We start from the raw sequence: 15,621 nt of genomic DNA, 5'->3' as shown, positions 1-15,621 counted from the left end.
AATTATTATTATATTAATGAGAGTTTTAACTGTATTCAGTTTTTAGAAGTGCATATTAATTTCTAGCCTTTCCAAATACACATTTTAACCCTTGTTCTTTCATTTCCCAAAGTTCAACAGAGCACTGAGTGAGACAGAAAAATATTTTGTTGAAAATTACTGAGGGAGAGTTGGACACAGAAGCATAAGCATGTACACAACATTGTATAACCAGTTAAAAGCATGCATTTTACCTTAAATATTACTATTCTTAAAGCTTATTTGAGTTATATTATGTAAATTTGCTGTACTGTATTGTACTTTTCATGAAAAAGATTGACCCCTTGTCCACTACAAGGGACATGTTATGAGAAATAAGTAACATTTTTTAGAAAAAAATCTTCCCAATTATGCTTCCTGGTCCGTGGAGGTTATATTTTAGGGTGATTTATTATTATTAAACTTTTTATCCACCTTTTACTCTTCCATGGACTTCCTTATAGTGTGAAACATAAGATCCAAATTTAAATGAATACCTTCCTTATATGATCCTCTGTTAAAAAAAAAAAAAAAAAAAAAAAGGCCTGGCATACAGATGCAGATGGACATGATGCTGAAATATAAACACCTACATATGTATCTGGGATTTTTTATTTCCACTAGTCTGATAGAAGACTCATATCCCAAAATTGTCCACTGCAGGCATGTTTGTGCATGTCGTGTCTTGTCTGAATGCTTTTGAACAACAGTCTGAATGCTTTCAGTAAACTGAGGCAGTTCACATATACACTCATGTAAGTGGTTTGTGCTGACAGATAAGTGCTAGTGTGTGGACCAGTAAATGCAACTGAGCAATCAACGGCTCAATATTAGCTGTTTCCAACACATATACTCCTGGTGAAGGCAAAATGGTAAAAATTAATTGCAAATAGGGAAGTCGACTGACTGGTTTGGGATCAAGAGTTTACATCCAGAGTTGGGATCCATTTTGTAACTGTATTATTTGGATTAAACATAAAACCACTTGAAATCAGAAGGAATTGTGATATCCTTCCCAGATTACATTAAGAAGCCCAATCAAGTCACCTTCTGCTAATGCAAGGTGAACCAGGTAAAACATAAAACACATGTACATAACTGAAGAATGTAATATGCATTTTATGCAACAAAAACAAAAATACTGATTGAAATGAATATTTAATAAATGTTATTAAATAAAATAGCATAGAAAAAGACTTGACGATTGTGCATTGTAGCCATATGACAGCCACTTACCAATATTCTATTTTTAAATATTTACAATATTTAAACAGTTTGTAGTAATAAAAATATGCTCAAACATTTTTTAATCATGTTTAAGTAATAATTAATGCAATAAAGGGCTAATTCTGAGGTCAGTGACAGTTGCATAGAGGTCAGATTTGTTGAGAATCGAACCACTGGACCATCATGTGACAACATGTGATCACGTATGGTGACGAGATCACAACCTTTGTCTCTGCTTGAAGAAAGTCTTCGGCCTCCTTGACCTTTCTCTCATCAAGCATTTACTCCTGACTGATTACATTGATGTCTTCTTCGCAGATGCTAAATGGTTCTTGATGCTCACATTGTTCTTTTCATTCAGTCTCCTGTCTCTTGTGCAGGATCCCAGTGAGCAGTGCTGAATCACTGCTTTAATGTACTTGTGTGTGTGTGTGTGTGTGTGTGTGTGTGTGAACACTGAGCTTCTAAAATAGGAGATAATGTGTAGATGCAGTATATAGAACAAACTGTGGTCAGGTTTGGCGCCTCCTTGTGGAGTAATACGTGACTACATCAGATAGAGACGTGTGTTTCTCAGTCTGTGTGTGTGTGTGTGTGTGTAGCAGTCCAAATATAAAACTGTGCAGTGAGAGTTTTCTGGCCTGTAGCTGTCACAGTCAGGTGGAAGCCAAAACCTTCAACACATAATAGGTGCTATTGAAGCCCTTTATCACTTTGATGTGTCACTGTGAATCCTCAGGGGTTAGAGCATCAGGTCACGTACTTGGAGCTCTCGTACACAAAGGTCTTTTCATCACGATTAATGTGATCGCTATCAGGAATTATCCATCTTTTTTGTTGCCTAAATGTAAGAGTTCAGTTCAGTTGAGGGTGCAGATACAGTCTGCAGGGGTGAAAGATTAAGACATTTCCACGGCATGTGACAGAAGACGCTCTCCCTGAATGCATCGTGCACCGAGCCACAGGAGCCTGACTTATGAAGGGCCGTACACACACAACCATTGTAACAGTTAAGTTGTATTGTCTGCAACAAAGAGGCAAACACATAATAAGGTCATGCTAGGACATAGTGGGTGGATCCATTACTGCAGCAGTCAAAAAATGTTGTTTCTTACCTGTGAAAAAAATTATTTTTACATAATTAAGAGACAGAAATATGCATTTCCGAGACAAAAAAAAGAGGAGAAAAAGAAGGTGAAGTGTTGGTTTGGTGCTGCTGTAGGTTTTTTTGTGACTCACAGGGGAGTAGGCAGCACATTAGCTGCATCCGCCAAGCTTGGCTGAATTCTGTCTGTGGTCATAAGCTTGTGGTTAATGGGTAGCTAACCAGGTGTGACCAGGCCTGTCGGGGAGCGGGCAGTGGCTTTTGGTAATTGGGGCTCTGCTGAGAGGCCGAGTAACAACAGGAAGAGAAGTGACAGCTCCCACTGCTGCAACTAAAGAGTAATAGCGGAAAGCAGAGGGAGGTGAAGAGGTGGAGAGCGAGTTGCTCGGGATCTAGAGGTTGCTGCTGCACTAGATGCAGTTTGCATTAGAGTGTGTTTCTATCCTATATTCTTCACTCCTGACTCCTGAGCACTCAAAAACAGGGACTAGAGAAGTTTATTTATCACAGATGAACCATAAAGGGTACATAATTAAACCATTTGATGCAACATAAAGGTACAATAAGAAGTTTCTGAAGACTCCAATGGTTTCTTGTTTTCAGGAATCAAGTTTCTAAGCAGTTAAGTCATATTCAAGTCCCAAACTTTTTTTTGTGTGACTTAAAGCTGGGGTAGGAGTTTCTTAGATAAAAAGGGAAAAAAGAGAGAAAAAAACGGCAATTTCAATCATTCCTCATGTAATTGTGATTGAGGTTTGCCACTTTGATTTATTTGCAAACCTGGGTGCAAACCTTTCAGAGATGGACAGAAAATGTCACTGTAGGCAGTTGTTGCCAATACTGGAATATTTTATTGGAATAAACATTTTCTGCAGGATTACCCACCATTGAATCAGGCTTTTACCATCTAAAGGGGCATGCACGCACATCTGTATTAATAGAATAGACGATACAATTTCCTTTGAAATGACCTGTGATTGGTCAATGTCTTCTTCTGTCACAAGACAGATTTTCTGAAGCCTGAAAACAAAACCAAGAGGAGATGCAATAGTCTAGTTTGAATTCTTCTTGAATTCTCATCTTGAATTACTATAATGCTCAAAGGTTATAATGACATTTTTTGCACAATAACTACTCTAAAAAGAAAACTGCCTACCCCAGCTTTAAGTCTGGAGTCTACAGCTCTGCTACAATGTCTCCATCTCTCTATAATGCAGCCAAGTGGAATTAGCAGCAACAAGCACTACAGTGCATGAAGTGAAGTCTGGGCAAGGTCACACATGTGCAAAATGAACACTAGTGAATTTTGGCCTCCTGTTCACTTCTATTACACTTGGCTGCGCTGACCTCATTCAGCACAAATACTGCCTCAGCAGGTGATAGTCACCTGTCTGCACACCCGGATGTGTGACTGCAGCCTCACTCTGCATTTCTTAATATTCCCAGAAGATTACATCATTGTTTAGAGGTCAGTCATTGTCACTTCGGGCCCACTAACAGAATCTTGCACCCCAAATGTACAGTCCTGCTCTGCCTCTTCCCAACAGTATGGCATCCCACTTGTGTTTGCCCTCTGAAGTAAAATGATGTCCTGTGGCTTCAGCAATGAGGCCAAAATGTGCGCTGACTCAGGTATTATGCAAGAGGGCTTTGGGGCGGATGTTTTGATGCTGCTGGGTCGCCCCTGCGAGCGTTTGGAAACATTCTCAACCAGAACACTGACTGCAGCCGCTGCCGCTGTTATGTAGGCCAGCAGCACCCTGAAGAGAAAGACATGGGAGGAACATTGCATAAATTAGAGGAAATGACCTCACCTTTGTTCTTCATGCTTCTAATTGAAGTAAGGACGAGAATTGACACTGCACAGCAATGGTTTTAGTGTGTGATGTAGTTAATTGTGCGTATGTGTGTTACATAAGGCCGTTCTGCTGATGCTGGCCTGACCTGAGAATATCCTTGTCCTTAATGAGGAGACGCTAACACACATGCATACGGCAAACATCACACAAATAAGTTTATGTTTACTGCTTTAAAAGATAGTAGTAGTAGTAGTTTATTTAAAAGGGGACAGTGCAATTTCATAAAACACATGATTACACATGGTTAAAAAAGCCAGAGTTAGCCAGAAGGCTGGTTTTCTTCTGTAGTCCCCTGGCCATGATGTAAAAAAGCAGAGAATTACGAAACAAACAAAAAAAACAAACAAAAAAAACCCACGTACAATATACAAAATACATATACAAACACAATACAATTAAGAAAAAATACAACATCACATACAACATCACAACATAACATTTTATCATAACATCAAAACAACACAACGGGCTTATCTTTTAATGTTGGCAGCTGTAGGTGTTGATAAGCCACAATTTCAACTTTTTTTGTGAAGGCCTTGTATGTTGTAAGCTGTTTCACCTCCTCATGTACTGAGTTCCACACAGTTGCACTCCTTACTGACCAGGCCGACTTACTGAAAGGGCTCCTGCGCAGAGGAATATAACAGTCACCTCTGACAGAGCAAAAGATAAGCCACTATTGATAAAAATGATATTATGCTGTTAAACCTCAGAACCCCAAGAAGCAGTTTTAGGGTGTTTTTGCTGCTTTTACGTTTTACTCACTGTGGCCTTGGATTTCACTGTAACATATAAAATCTATAAGTCCAGCAGCTCTATGGAGCGGCACAATCATGGCTTAGACCTGTGAACAACTAAAAAAAATATTTTGTACTGCATAATATATAGTTTAACCTTATTAAGTTGGAATAAAATTAAATTTATATAAAAAACACTTTTCCAAGTTATCACAAATGTCATGAATATTGAAAAAATCGGATGGATCTCCGACATGGACTGTGATGGACTGTGACATGGAATGGATCTCCAAATACTATACACGTTGATCTCTTTGCATTTTAACAACCTCTCCTGTCCTCTCCTCTCAGCTCCGTGTAAACAGATTTTCAGTGAATATTTCTCACGTGACCGTTCGTCTCAGCAGAATCAATCATGTCTTCACAGTGTAGCTGAGGAGCAGAATTTAATGTTTTGACAGGATCTAGTTACTCGAAACAGTTTTTTCTGGAGACGTTTTAAATGAGACCTGTGGAATTAAGTGATTTTGACAGAAATATCAAAATGTTATGCTTCGTTTAGGTTAATTTTTCTAATGGAGACTGTCGTAACATATTATCTGTTCAAGAACTGGCATAAAGTTCACATTACCACGATAATGCCTGATTTTACAGTTTCTTCCTAAGATTAACAGTAGATCTTTGTCAATCTTTTAAAGAAAACCTGCTCTACTTACATACTCAATGAGATAAAATTCAGCTAAAATTGATTGAATGCATCTCCTGTTACACACTGTATTATTATTCTGTTTGCAGCATTTTGCAAGTGACAGGGTACGCATCAAGGTCATCCAAGAATCTAAGATGGACGGGGGAATAACCGGAGGGGCAGAGGGGAAGATAAAGGACAGGAAATGAACACAGTGATGGATAGGATGAGTAATAGATAGAGGTGAATGGATTGATGGAGGAAGAGACGGAGGAAGAGAAGCAGATAAAAGAGTGAGCCAGACACAGTGCTGCTGAAAAGGACTAAAGGGTCCGTGAGAGTTTTTCTTCCTGGCGGAGGTGAGCGAGCCACCAGCAGAGTAGAGGGGTTAAGCAGTCAGAGGGGGGGCAGCATAAAAGGCAGCGCTGGAGCCAGACAAGAGGAGATCACAGGGTCAGGCCTTGCCAGCAAAGAACAGCTTTGGTTCAGCTGAGATTTGACCCAGAACAGATTTTGCGGTGGTGGCTTTGCAAGCAGGAGAAGTAGCTGCCTATATTTTTCTTCTCTCTTTTTATTTTTACCTGTAGCAGTATAAAAGTTTACATTGCCATGATGCCTTTCTTACTCTGAGGACTTTAAAGGCTTTAGTTGTTTATTTAAAAGCTCTGATAATTGTGTGCTCCAGATCTTATCAGTCCAGACCCTTTTCCTAAGATATTTCTATGATTTTGTTGCATTATCTCTCTCTTTTTTTTTTTTTTGATTATGTACGATTACTTCAGGCAGATAATGGTCTAAATCTCTTTAGACTTCTACACAACATATATAATACCAACACACAATATCAGCTTTAGTTAAAACATTTCAATTCAAAATAGTATTTTAGTAAAGTGTATTTAACAAATTTTCAACCCTTGTAGCACCCACTCCTCTTTTGGGGTGGTCCCAATGGGTATAGTTGTGATAATTTAGTAATCCTTTGTACTGTTTTCACTTGAATATGTCACAAAGACTATACATTTAACCTCTTTAATCCCACCTAAGTGTAGGGTTGGAGCAAAACACGTTTTTTCCTCTGACCTGATGTCGTTTGGTTGTGTTTTAGCCACAAGCTAACCAAGCACATTAGCAGAAACTAGAAGATGCTACCTTTCAAATGAAGTCTTATCCATGTATTTGGGCCATACAGTTCTGCTGTGCTTTGACTCTAATTTTCTGGGTCCCATCCTAACCTTTCCCCTACAGACAAGCTCATGTATTTATGTTTATGCAACCTTTGATATAACTTGCAGTCTGTAAAAGTTCTACAACTTAATTGAATTTACTTCACATTTAAAACACCACAATTAGTCCTTTTTAAAAGAATTATTTTATTTTATTTTATTTTACAATAAATGTAATAAATCATAAGTAAAATTCAAAATATTTATTATAAATTAATTTACTTATTTAATTTAATTGTTTAACTATGTTGTTTGGAATTATTGATTTATTATTATTGATTTACACATAATAAATACATTTCTTTATTACAGTATTAATTTATAGCCTTATTTAGTATTTTTTATTTGTTATATTATTTTTTTATTATATTATTATTTATAATATATATTTTTTATAATATATTTATTGACAATTACATTTATGTATTACATTATTAATGTATAGCCTTTTTTTTTTTTAGGATATTATAATTAATTTATTATGGACTAATTGGCATTCCATACATTAACTTTTACAATTTATCTTAATTTATGTTCTCATAATAACAACATGTCCAGCATCTTCTCCCTGGTGAGTCTCTGGTGCCTCTCAGGGTTTGTTCTGCAGCTTCTGACTCTCACAGATGCAGAAACCCGGAGATTTAATGTGGCGTACTAACGTGTGACTCATCACCAAGGTAACGATTAAATGGGACTTAAAGACCCCGGGTCTCTTTCTCTTCCCCTCTCTCACTTTCACCACCCACTGTCGCATCTGATGTTAGATGAGGCTGTGGGAAGTGGCCTCGCTCTCTGCCTCACAGTGTCAGTGGGGAGTAATCTGTACATTACGTGTTTGACTATGAATAGCTCCAACATAAAGCATATGATAATACAAGACACAGCGGAAATATCTATAATAAACCTGGCACACAAGTAAGAAGATTTGTAGTGTAATTCTTCGGAGCGTTTTTTTTTAGTCTTTCTTTATTAAATTTGCTGTACTCTGCCTGGCAGTGAAACTTTAATAGAACTCTGTTGAATAAATATAAAAAAGCACAATCTTTCCCCTTCAAATTGAATTTGTAAGCCGTTAAATGAATCCAGAAGGCTCAATCTTCTCAAGGGTTTTACCTCTTCAGTCTCAGGACCAGCAGCTGATTTTGGCAAATTGTTGCTGGATGTGTAGCTGGCGTTACTTCAAGCCTGTAGCTGTTTTTCATGGGCTGGGGCTGCTCCTCAGTATATTACATGATGATGATGTAATGTTGATGATGAATGGAAATTCAGTTTCTCACATATCAAATAATCGTCATCAGATCTAGTCTGAAATGTTTCTTGCGTTACAGTAGGTCCATTTGCAACATCAACAAAGACACATTTAAGACATTACAATCACTAAAGACAATATATTAAAGACCCTTCAACATACACTTGATCTGGTATTAAGCTCCATATTTAGTTTAGGATTGATTTGTGCACAAAACATAGATTTACCTTATTAAATCGTGGAAATCCTGTATCTCAGATTTGATGGTATCCCCTGATCAGGAAAGGGTTGGAATCGGAGATAATGTTGTTAGCAAGCCATAGTGTGTTATTATGTTAGGCTGATTTATAGAGTTTCTCAAGGGGTTAACCTACAAGCTTTAAAGCAGATTTTAAATTGATTTTAAATGTATACAACTCTTGTTTGTTGTGGAAATCCAGGTCTTAATGGCATCAAACAGATCAGTGTCATTATTATAATCCTGGTTTAATGCTGAGGCACATGTCATATTAAAGTGTGTGTGCGTGATTGGAAAGTAATAAATGTAAATGTTGAGTTGCACTAAAAGCAAGTGAATTAAGACCCTCAGTCTCTCTAGAGCATGTTATCCTTCCCTCCCTCTCTCTCCTCCATCATTTCTTTTCTCTCTTTCCTTTCTCTTGGACCATCTCTGCTTCTACCTCAGACACTGTGGTCAAGTGTCTGGTTTCACTTGACCTCACATGCAACAGTTCACAGAAAACAATCAATTATTCTCAGAAACGTGTACCCCAGAGTGGGGACTCTTAATCCTCTGCAGCCTGAGATCCAAATTGAGGGAATTTAAGCATCTTGAAACCCGGGTTCATTAGAACATGTTAGTGCTGCTGACATGTGGGCAGCTAGAGAAAAAAAACCCTGCCATAAGGCTCAGACAGAATGAATGTCACAGACCCAGAATACACACTTTTTCACATGAATATATGAGCATAAACACCAGCGACTCCTGCCCACACACACACCGCACAAACACACCATGTTCTTGGCTGTGCAGCGGGCACCTACCCTGTGAGATTCATGTGAGCTTGTTTGGTCTGAAACTTTTGTTTATTTATAACTCTCTCTTGTCCTTCCTGGGGGTCTGACTCAGAAAGCCACTTCTACACAGTCTGGAAACTGTTGCAATATCTGGCTTCATGACATTAAACACCAACAATACTGCCTGGCTCAGTGTTATCACACAGCTGGGTGTCATCTAGACCTGTTAACCTGGGGTGTGAATCATTTGAAACAGTAGTACAGCACCTTGCATGGAAAAATGGCACAAAAAGATAGTGACGTCATAAGAAGAAATTAATGTAATTTAATGTTGTTGTTTTTTCATATCTGTTTTGTAAAATGTCATATTCTATCTTCATGTTTCTGCACACTTTTTTATTATCTGCTCCAGAATTTAATTTCCCATTCATTTAACCTGTTGATGATGAATTATAAAGTTCTTATGTAAAAGTTATACAAAGCCTGGAACGAATCCAAGCAACAATGAGATGAATCTTGACCATAAATCCATTTTATTTGGAGAAAAAAAAAACATGTAAGAATATGAATCAGCTGATTGGCTGTTTTGCCTGAATTAACACAGTGCATCATTTAGATAACTTGAGCTACATGTCGCCATCCTGCAAACAATGTAAATAAACCCCCCCAAAATACTATTTCGGTCAGTTATTTCTCGTCTTCAATAATACCAATTGGTGTTGTTTTTGCATGGTTTTTAAACCAAAATCCCATCAAATATTCTTGTGTTGGTATTCTTGTTTTGAGCTTCAAGTGCTGCCAGGTGTGTGCACCCAATTGACAGCACTTGTGTGCATGGGTCCTGCAGCTTTGTTGAGTTGTTGTTGAGCCCGTGCAGTAGGGCAACGGTAGCAGAGTGGCAGCATTATTTGGTGTCAGTGTAAAAATGGTCAATATGTGTTGTTTTTTCCTTATTGCTGTGGGAGAGTGCAATCATCTAATCCACCAAGCAACTCAAAACAAGAGTGAATACCAACAGGAGAATATAGCAGCCGTGGATTTTGGCACTTTTCCTCCCCACACATTTAGCTGTGTTGCTCCTTCCAGAAAAGCATGATCCTTACAAGTTGTACCTCGTTGTTAAGGTGACTATTATATTGTTGGATAGCCTGATTAGTAATCAGGCTATCCAACAATATAAAAATAGCTATATAGATATAAAAAAAGCAAAAAGACACAAGGCATGGTCTTGCCTTCTGACTTTTGAAGTTCATCACATGTTTCAGCCTGGGAGGAAATCAGTGACCAGAGAATAAATATGCTTATTGAAGAAGGAAATGTCGAGCGCGAGATGTGACTCCGTGTGGTGGAGGGTTATGATGCTTTGCAGAACAACTTGAGCCATTCACAGGGTGAGCTTGTGGGTTTTATCTGCGAGTATGCATGAGGCCAACCTGACTGTCTCCCACAGTCAATGCTGAGCGGATTGCTTTTTCTACCTGCCAGTTCGCTCTCTTTGTCCTTGTTTCTTTCTGAGAGAGAAAATGATTCAGCGCAGTGAGATCATCTGTCCTGCTGTTATGCCAGCGTTAGGAGAGTAATGAAAATGCTTCAATCACAAAAAGACCTTTGCTGTATCAGTTTACGGTGTTCTCAGGGAAAGGGAAGCTAATTTTTTATAAGTGCAAAGCTACTTGCACTCTCTTTCTTCGCACAATGACACTCAGAGGCCTTTTTGCCAGGACGAAACCGCATTAGCACAAATACTTTATCAAGTACTTTTTAGCACCAAATTTATAGGCTTTGTGTTTCATTTAAACAGGGCTGTACGAACCGCAATCTTACACCTCTTTCACCTCCATCAGTGACTTCACCAGTACATCTTGACCATAGTCATTTCCAACAATTTCCTGTATTTATACTCTTGTCTGGTCCATTAAACTCAAGGGGCAGACTGGTGTCTAGGAAGTGTCTGGTGCTCGCTAAGGTGGCACTGCAACCTCATCGGTACAGTTAGCTGAGCAGAAGCCTGCAGTGTAGAGATGAAAAATGTTGATTTATGTGTTTCTTTTCTTTGTGTTTCTGCAGCATCTTATTTGCAGACATTGAAGGTTTCACCAGCCTGGCGTCCCAGTGCACAGCGCAGGAGCTGGTGATGACTCTGAATGAACTCTTCGCCCGCTTTGACAAGCTCGCAGCGGTAAGAATGAAAATCACACATGGATATACTGTAAAGGCCACAAACTGTGCTCACATTTTAGTTTTTATGCTTAAATTCCAGTATACTTTATGCTTTATCTTCTTTTTTTGCTTTGAGAATAATCTAAATGCGCATATGCAAATGTCAAAGGCGCTCATTGAAAACAATCTAGAAATTATTTATGAACTATAATTAACAGTACATACAAATAATCTACCAATTTCCAGACAAATACCAGACAGCTGTTCAACCATGAAGTTTTTGGCAGAGGACCAGATAGAAGCACAGGCTGCCCCAAAGTTATTCAAGGGCCAGAGGAGTGCAGTCCCTCTAAAAGCAGGAGCAGTAGTAGAGGGGGACACGCTCTTTGAACCTCATGTTCACAAGGAGGACTAGAGTAGGACAGGTTCCTGTGCATGAAGAGGAGAAAAGGCTGTTTTGAAGATCCTGGACAGGAGAAGCAGTGCAAAAAAGACCTTGAGGCATTTGTGATGTTTATATGATCTCAACTGTGTGACTATTAGATGTGTTAATGAAACAGTGATGACACAGTGCTAAATATTCCATGACAGTCTTTTCTTTCAGGACTGTGATCTGCATAATATGAGGTGTTAAGATAGTCATTAGACAAATCAAAGAGGACAATTGAAATTCAAAGAAACTGAAACAGAGTGTGGTATTTAAACTGATACTGAACTGATAGTTTACTACAGCTGAGCATATTTTTTTTTTGACCAATGGCATGGTTCATATCAAGCATACTCATGTAAATTGTTACTGTTTCACTAAACCCAGCAGTCAGGAAGGATCCTCTCAAGGGTTTGATATATAAATCAGAAGGGTCACAAGATTGTTAAAAGTCTAAAAAATCATATAAAACACATTTTCTTTTAGAAATATTAGCTTTATTTTTAGGGATTTCTTACAATCTTTCTTATAATCTTTTCTTCTTTCTCTATAACTTATTGGACGATTTTACTCTATTAGGTCTCTAAAATGCATTACAATCTGTAATGCATTTTAGAACAAACAATCTGACAAGGAATAATCATTCTGTGAGTGAAATGCTCTCAGCCTGTACATGTATGCAAACTGATAAGTGGTTGCAAGAGTAGAAAGCTTTGTTTTCAGGGGTTAGTTACTGAGGGCTTAAAGCTGGTTTAATTCAGTTTTCATTTTCAGAGTTTCATGTGAGATTGTGGACAGAAAGCTAAAACCAAGATAAAGAGATTCATTTTTAATGTTTCTTATTGTGTGTGGACATCGTCTAAACACAAGCCTTAACTTTTATCAGCTGGTCGTACCATGAATACAGATGTGCACAGAGCTCAAGGGGAGCTCCAAAATATCTCATATCTACCATCAATATCCTGCAGCCAGACATGTGTTTGTTGCACATATAATTATAATCCGAACCACAGCTTCATGCATATTAATATTTTCTTCTCTTTTTTTGTTTTTTATTCTGAAGCTTCTTTGTCTGTGCAGCTTATGCTCAATGTATGTCATTTGTTTATGAAAGGTGAAATGATGTGCTAATCAATATTTATGAGTGCAACAGGCATAATGGCATTATAAACCAGAATCGTTGCTGCTGACACTTTTATGTCCATGCCAGATGTATCTGTGTACACACACACACACACACACACACTTACACACACACTCTCGGCCTGTGCTCTTTACACAGTGGGTCTTTTTGTATTTTCCCAGAGCCATGTGCTAGAGAGATACTCAGGTGGCTATCATGAGACACAGTGTTCTCCGAAGCCCTACAGAGCCACTGACACACACACACACACACACACACACACACACACAACCATATTGCGGTTGTCCCACGTGCTGCTGAGAGGTCTTTGAATTGTGTAAATTCGAAGCTAAGATTAAAATATTTTGTCCATGTTACTGGACACAATATTTGCATCTTCTCAGTTTGAAGTTACTCTGAAATGGAATGCTCTTTAAAGCATTCACCCAAATTGCAAAAAAAAAAATCTCACTTATAGTGTTACCCTGCCATGGAGATAGCTTTGGTTTTATGTGTCCTTGATTTGAAAAATATTCCTCTAAGATTTCTGCCTCCACACTCTGTAAACCGACCCTTTCACGTCAAACAGAACAATGTGAGAAACCGTGATTTGAAATACTTTGGGGAAAAATATGTGGCAGGTGATTGTATTGTGATTATTTATATATATATATATATATATATATATATATATATATATATATATATATATATATATATACTGAACAGAATGGAGTGTCAGATCACAAGAGTAAGGATAACTTTCGACAGAACTCAGCTGCCAAATAACAACTTTCCTTCATCAGAAGTACAGGTAGTGACACATTTTACTCTGATGTTGTTTAATTTATTTCGTAAAAAGAACATAATCTGTATCGGTTACTCTGTTCAACTCTGATTGTGGTTTTAAGAAACCATCTTCATTTCAGGACAAATAATAGTCTTCACAAATATACACAGACATACAAGCACACACATGGTAAAAATCCCAGGTCCCACTGGTCCGACCCCACCACCTACGGCAGCCAGAAATAAAAAAAGATGAATAAAGTTAAGGCGTGTGAACAGAACAAGCTGTACAGTTTACTGTATCCAAGACAGGAAGTATAGTGAAGACATTATGTAACCCGCCACAGTAAACCCTCCTTCAGTTCAGTATGAGTTATCCAATAAGTTTTCCTTTTCCTGACAGGAGAACCACTGTCTGCGAATTAAGATCCTGGGAGACTGCTACTACTGTGTGTCTGGGCTGCCGGAGGCGAGGGCCGACCACGCCCACTGCTGCGTAGAGATGGGGATGGACATGATAGAGGCCATCTCGTAAGTTGTCCCCCCGCCTGGGGTGAACAGGCTATCACTGGCTAACGTGTGACTCCAATAAAACTGCTAAATTTGTCAAATGGTAATGCAAGCTCTTGTCTTCAGTAGTGGGACAGTTGGTGGGAAAACCGCCTGATGGACAACTTCCACATGCAGTTTTAGTTGTATGTCCTGAGAATAATTTATTAGTCATGGCAGCGGCAATACATGACAACACTTCTTGTACAGTAATTATTTTGTTACCCAAAATCTACTGATATTTCGTAGTTATCTCCTGTGAATGATCGCAAAAAGCCAAACTGACGACAAACCGATGTCACTGTTTGAGGAGACAGTTCAGCTCGAGGCTGACACACTGATTGATGTGAATGATGAGAAATTTTCATGTTACTTCCTTCCTGAAGTGCCTGCCTGCTTCTCAATGTTTTTTTTACTTTTTCCAACAGTTTCTAAGACATCAGAGCTGATCTGCCTCACCCTGTTGTCAGCATTATCCCCTCTATAAAAAAACTGTACAAGTTCAGTTCTATATGGGATCCTATCACAGCATGCACGGGGCTAATGCTGAAGTGAAAAGTTCAATGTTTTGGACATAAAACAAGATACTTATTCTCTTTATTTCTGAGAGTTGCATGAGCAGATTGATGCCACCCTCAGTGGGCTAAAGCACAAAGACTTGAGTCACCCGGCATTGCTTTGACCAAAACTTTTTCTAAATTGTTTTAAGATTAATCAAGTATATGTCATTTATGAAAAATGAAAAAGTATCAACCATTTGCAGGTTCAAGCTTGTCAAGTTGCCACACTTTATGTAATGCAATGGAATATCTTACACTTTTAGAGTTCAGTGGTTCAGATGATATCTTGTGAAATATGACTACTCTATTCAATGTTGATTTATTTGCATGGCCATCGTTTTATTGACATAGTTTTAAACACAGGGGTGACTTCAGAAAAAAAGATCATGGTTTTGGTTCAAATAAGTGTAGTTACATACATGACATATAGTGTGAAGTAGTTACGTATGAAAGTTAACTTTTAATAATAACATTGACTTTTGGTTCCACAGGGAACACAAAGCGCAGTGGATAAAAGTCCTTCCGGCTCAACTTTTTTCCTTTGCGGACATTATGGCTCTTTATAGAACAACACCTGACTCCCTCCTTTGCTCCTTTCATAGTATTACAGACATAAAAGGTCACCACCTAACAACAAACATCAATACGGCTCAAAAACACATACAAATAATAGTATATTAAGTTAAATAATGTAGGAACAGTAAACAAAAACAGCCTGCAGAAAGTCAAGTTGCAGAATTAGTGTATTTAGCTGTAATCAAATCATTAGGACTGCATGGCTGCAGCAGAGGGGAGTGTGTTCTTGAGCTGCCTTTGTCCACTCAGGACATTTGTCTGATCATTAAGAGCTGTTATCTGTCTTGTTGCAGCAAAACAAGCCACCATCACTA

At 38.3% G+C, this 15,621-nt stretch overlaps 1 protein-coding gene across 1 annotated transcript in view; it reads left to right on the top strand.

Moving 5' to 3' along the window:
- Positions 1-15,621, top strand: part of adcy5 (adenylate cyclase 5) — a 99,192-nt gene that overhangs the window by 52,500 nt on the left and 31,071 nt on the right. The window contains exons 4-5 of the mRNA XM_059342548.1: positions 11,191-11,302; positions 14,026-14,153. Of these exons, the coding sequence (XP_059198531.1) occupies positions 11,191-11,302; positions 14,026-14,153 (240 nt within the window). The remainder of the gene's footprint in view (positions 1-11,190; positions 11,303-14,025; positions 14,154-15,621) is intronic.

The sequence above is a fragment of the Centropristis striata genome, chromosome 10, assembly GCF_030273125.1.
Source record: "Centropristis striata isolate RG_2023a ecotype Rhode Island chromosome 10, C.striata_1.0, whole genome shotgun sequence".
Lineage (NCBI taxonomy): Eukaryota > Metazoa > Chordata > Actinopteri > Perciformes > Serranidae > Centropristis > Centropristis striata.
The sequence above is the reverse complement of the archived record's forward strand: the minus strand, read 5'-3'. Positions and strand labels throughout refer to the sequence as shown.